Genomic DNA, 5712 nt, shown 5'->3' with positions numbered 1-5712 from the left:
CATTCTGCTTTTGCACAGGTACAAGAACAAATTCTATCTTCTAGGCTGAACAACATTAACTTATAAGTTATATTAAATACTGAACTCTCTAACATAAACATTCATAGGTGTGAAGGAAACTACTTGCTCCCATTGCAAACAGCATAAATTATGTATTCATATTAACTGAGGGTGTAAGACTTCTGGCATGTGAGAGAACTTACCGAAGTGTGTCTATGGCTTCTGGTGTATGGTAGAAATGAGGTGGATTGATGGTAACAGAGGTTCCTAACTTTTCAATGAGTAGATTGCAAACATTCTGCATTTTTCCAAAATCACTGAATATGATACAGACCTGGGAGTGAGTGAACAGACATCACATGAGTAATATTTTCGTTTTCCACTATGACTCAACACTTTTATTTAAATCAGTGTAAGGCCAGACATCTACAAGGTAACTAAACACACTAGTGCCATATACAACTCCAACATTTATGAACTTATAAGACTTCTATATAGCCCTAGAGACTAGCATTATGTTTGCAATGGAAAGAAGTTCTTAAACAGCTTAAAACTGAGGATTAAGAAATCCCTTCCTGAGGAAATGCAGAATTCTTGGTATGCAGACAATCTGAAGAATGAATGTGCTCTGGTGCACATGACTAGATGCATCCTGGTTCGTCCCTTCTCAGATTGCTAGATGTTAATTATGCAGAAGCTCATACAAAATGATGTGGAAAACACTGTGCATGAAGGAAAAATACATTTTAATTCCAAGCATTAGATTAAATAAACCTCAGCTATGAGATTAAGCTAGACTGAGCCCAGTTCAGCTTGCAGTGGGCTCCAAATCCTGCGTTGTCTGAACAGAATCACTGCAGTGCTGAGAGGGAACTGGGCACTTCAGACTTGGATTAAAAACAATTTAAACACCCAACAGCCTCCGGCTGTAAGAAGCATTAAATGAAGATGCACTAGGAATTCAGGTCCTTCCCAAATGCTATGAAGCAGCAATCACTATCGCCCCTGGATCCAGAGCCCAACAGTTTTCCTGGTGGAAAGTCCAGCCAGGCAGCAACTTGCCAGGCAGAAGCCAGCTCTTCTCTGCAACAAAGCACAGCTGCCAGGATTGAAGCAATGACACTGAGCTGATACAACACTCAGGAACCACAAATCCTGGATCCCTAACTTTTTTTAAAAAAACCTAAAACCTCATCTTCACTTCCAGTACCATGCTCCCACCATGAGTCAGGTTCACCTTCTCTCTTATCCCCAACTCCCTTCTTTTTGCATATTAATACAGCTTCCACAGGAGTGGAAGAAAAAACCTGCAGTTAAGAAAATTCTACTGCCAACATGTGGGACGTACAGTTGCCCCCATGGCTGCTGCAGTCTATGCATCACTCTACCACAGTGAAGGGATATGACACAGAAATCCCAGTTACAGCATGTCAGCAGCACTGCAGCAGCTTCCTGTGTGCATACCAGAGATTTATTTACCTTGTGCACAATGAGATAATTCAAGGAAGCTGAGTCTCTCAGTGAGGGAGGAGGGACCTACTTCATATGCATAGTAAGGTAAAAAGTAATTAATGCTCCCATCTTGTTACCCTTGACAGCCTTTTGGTGTAGTACCTGAACCTTATCCTGGCTTGGATCCTTGCACCGGTTCAGTGGCTCTGAAAGGTGCAGTGTCAATTGAACAGAGACTGAACATGAGGCTACACCTACAGTTTTTTCTTCAGTGGCAGTTCTTGCCATACATATAAAAAGCACACATCCCCCTGTGATGTTTTGCCAGGAAACTGTCATAGCTGTATTTTGTAGAAAGTCTCACTATGAGGACTGTCATAGTGTTTTCCAGATTGCCATCAGCATTTACAAGATTTGTTCCTTCTAGGGGATGAAACAAAAAAAGTGATGAAACAAAAGAACTATGGGTCTTAAGCAGGAAATAAATTGCTCAGACTGGGGCACTTTTGGGCACTCAGGAACTTTACTGTTAAAAAAAAGCACTTGATCAGGTACCCTCAGAAGTAGAAAACAAAGCTGATTTTGCTGCTTCCCCCTCCTAAAAAAAATAAAAATCAAAATTTTCATTTAGAGCTACATCTAATACATTCCACTTACAATAACAGAGAATACTTCAACATTAAAATGCAAATAAATGTTTTAACTTTTTCAGTTATTAAGGTTAAAAAGTAACATGAAGCTATGTAAAACTATTAGAGACATTCCTAGATTTGGAAAAGGCTGCAAATGACAAGAAGTTATGGTTTATAAGGAGGCAAGCATATTAAGAAATGCACAAAACCAACATAATCTTCCTCCCATGAGAACGTCATGAAATAAATGAACTATTATGATAAAGATATTATAAAGCTTTGTGATCTTATACACAACTTCATTCTTCTGCATATTTTCCTTTGTTATAGCATGAATTAAAATTATCTCCTTACAGTTGAAAGAATATCTTGAATTCTTCATTATACTTTTAAATAGCTACACGCCTGGGAGTTTTTCAGTCTTCTAAAAATTCTTTACAGGAGACAAATGGTAAAGAGTTTACAGAATGAAGTAAAACAGGATGTCCAAGACTTTACATATAACACAGATAAAATGGCAAACTCTAACAGTGAAGTGAGTGGAAGTGAGTTTTAAATTAATTCATGTTGCTAAAGTAGGCAAACGTGCTTGTCAATGGACACTGGTTTATGAAGCTGCACTAATGAAGCAAAGATATACATAAAGGGAGAAGCAAGGAGAGACTGATCTCTGCATTAAGAGTGGCCACACTGCCACCTCAGCGTGCAGGGCAGCCAAAACAGCAGCACTGTGGATGGATTCTTCCAGTTCCAACCCCTGGGGTCCCAGGCAACCCACACTTTGCAACAGCAATTACAGCTGGTCCAAGCTGCTTACAAATCAACACTAAATCTAAGTAATTAGCCTTCCACATATAATCCTTGCTGTACAAAAACTAATAGCAGAAGATAGATAATTGGTTAAGTCGCCACTTAAGACTGAAGTTGTAAGCCTAAGCTTGTCTGTAGCCTAAACAATTCATATAATAATTAATATTAAGGGTTTTATTAATTTTTAAGTACAGGTCATCTAAAAACATGGTGATTTAAGCTCCCAAGGTAGTATGCGCCTCCATGATGAGGCTGAAGTCATTTAGAACATGAATGCACACCATTTAAGTATCTTAAGACTCATTTTAAAATCCAACTTTTGTTCTCCAAATTCTCAATCATTTCAGTATTTATTGGTGTTATTTAGATAAGAATATGACTTTAAGCAAGCAAACTAAGGAGGCTGAACTTGTTTAAGAGGACTCTAAACCACCGCTCTATAAACCAGCTATCATTTTATTGCAGGCTTCCAGGTTTACTTTGTAAGGATCTCTAAACTTGCTGGGTAGTGATTAAAGTTTTATGGTCTAAAAAATACATTAGCTGAACACACATAATTTCCCTCAGTGAATGTTTCAAGCACAGCATTTATTTCCTACTATGGCATGAATGTGCAAATATATACTTCCCTTAGCAGACACTGAAGTAAATGGGATTATTCCCATAATATCTGCATTTCACAGAGCACTTTTTACCTACAAAATTCTGAGCCAATTACCCAGGAAACAATTACCTTTACTTTACTTAGAGCAAGCTGATGGCAGAGTTGTACAGAACAGACCAAAATCCAGGTGCTCTGCAACTGTGGCCTAAGCAGATCTTGCATTTGCTCCCAGTTCAAGGAGCTAAAATAATGGAAAAAAAAAATTAAAGCTGAGCTGGGGAAAAAAAAGGTTAGTAACTGGGGCAGCTTTCTGAACTCACCAACTCCTTGCAAGAAGCAGAGGGCAGGAAGGGCTACAGGCAAAGGAAAGTTCCGAATTGTTGGTTTGCTCACACTGCCCCAGAACCAAATATGCCAGTCTGTAGCATCAGGTAACATTTAAAAAGCACACATTCATCTGAGAAGAAAACAAGTTCAGCACACAACAGAAGACTGCAGCTGAAGTCTGCTATAAACTGCAGTCCTTAAATAGTTTTTTTGGACTATGCAGCCGTTATGTTCCTTGGTCTAAGAAAAGACAGTCTGCAAATTTTTATAGACTTGACACACTTCTTATTCTTTAATTTTATTTTTGGTTAGGTTGAATACATACCTCTGCTTCCATTTGGTAAGTATTTTCTACTCTACTAAAATCTTCTGTTACAGTCATATTTTCTTCCTAAAACAAAGTAGAGGAATATAACCTTAAAAGACAGAAATTAAGCATCTGCTGTATGTACATGGTGTCCTATAAAAGCTGAACTGTTTTGGCATATTACTTATGACTTTGAAACAGAAATTTTGAATTTTCCATGCAAATATCTTCAGTTAAAAACTAGCTTGAATTATTCTAAGTCAATTACACAGTAGCTCTATAATGTAATTTTGCTGCTATTCCCTTGAAGAGAACAATTAGGTCATAAAAGTAGCTGCTAGGTAGAAGCTGTGTGTATTAGTATGTAACTGTAAATTCACCTGGTACAAGAAATCTAGAAGCTTCAATTGCTTTTACAAAGTTAGTATGTGAGAAGTGCTTTTTAGGCCCCTATTTTAAGATATTTTAGCAGCAGCAGCAGCTTGTAGCAAGGTCATATGAACAAAGATTGAACAGCAATTATTCTGGCATAATGGTAACCCTTGAAAAAGGCTGTTCCACCAGTGATGCCTCGGCATCAACAGCAGCTACACTGGTCAACATAATGGCTGCACAGAGCATTAGGAAATCCTGTAGGACACATAAATAAGGTACTGGACTCAAGAAGATACAGAATAATGGCAGGTACATGTGAATATTTGACCAGCTTGCTACTGGTCTAACAGTCGCATATCTTTCACCCACTTTGCTCTGCAGTGAACAGTTTGAACAATTTATTGTGAAATTACTCTAACATAGCAAAAAAAGTACAGCCTACAGCTTAATTGCAGCTTTGCATGTAACACCTATGAAGTGTAGTAGAGCAAATACCCAGCCTTCCAGTTACTAAAGAAGTTTTGTTTACTAGATTTATTTGCATAGGAAATATTTTCTTCAATGTTGACATTCACGATGCTTTGTGTCAGAGTATTTCCTACAGACGCTCAAGTCTTCAAGTTTATCATGTAGCATGCATGCATGCATAAGTTTATGCAAATGATATTAACTATGAGAAGCGTTTTCCTTTTAAAATATTATATGGTTTTATTACCATATAATATGGTCATATTACGAATAAAAGTCTACAAAAAACTGAAATTTCAAAATTTGTATAATGATTGATTGGTAGTGTTCAAATTTAAGCACAACAGTCCTATTTTTAGATATTTTCAGAAAGTCTCTTCTAGTAAGGGCAAGGATTAGCAAGGGCCAGTAGTCCATAAAAGCTGTATTTTTTCTTTTATGTGGCTGTCTGGGGTTTGCTAGAGTGATCAAGACAGTCTAGCACCAACAGCTCATTTAATTTACAGGATGGGGTAAATCTTACTATTTATGTTGGAATTCAATTACAATTGCCAAGAAATATTTTTCCCCAGAGGTTTCACATATCTTACAGAAATTACCACACAGAAAAAACAAACTACTACAACTCGTATCTTACAGAAATAGCTGTGCTGTAACACAACTGTAAACACAGAAAAAATGCATTTGTTTTCCCCTGTTCCCTCTCCTTAATCCTTTTTAAAAACAGGTTCTCTTTC

The 5712-nt window shown here is 37.5% G+C and overlaps 1 protein-coding gene across 1 annotated transcript in view; it reads right to left on the bottom strand.

Annotated features, from left to right (window-relative positions):
• The window catches only part of IRAK1BP1 (interleukin 1 receptor associated kinase 1 binding protein 1), a 12034-nt gene that overhangs the window by 1617 nt on the left and 4705 nt on the right, over positions 1 to 5712 (bottom strand). The window contains exons 2-3 of the mRNA XM_005421204.3: positions 4151 to 4216; positions 204 to 334 (exon numbers count right to left, since the gene is read on the bottom strand). Of these exons, the coding sequence (XP_005421261.3) occupies positions 204 to 334; positions 4151 to 4216 (197 nt within the window). The remainder of the gene's footprint in view (positions 1 to 203; positions 335 to 4150; positions 4217 to 5712) is intronic.

Source organism: Geospiza fortis, unplaced genomic scaffold (genome assembly GCF_000277835.1).
Source record: "Geospiza fortis unplaced genomic scaffold, GeoFor_1.0 scaffold190, whole genome shotgun sequence".
NCBI lineage: Eukaryota > Metazoa > Chordata > Aves > Passeriformes > Thraupidae > Geospiza > Geospiza fortis.
Note: the sequence above shows the minus strand (reverse complement) of the source record. Positions and strands in the feature narration are given on the sequence as shown.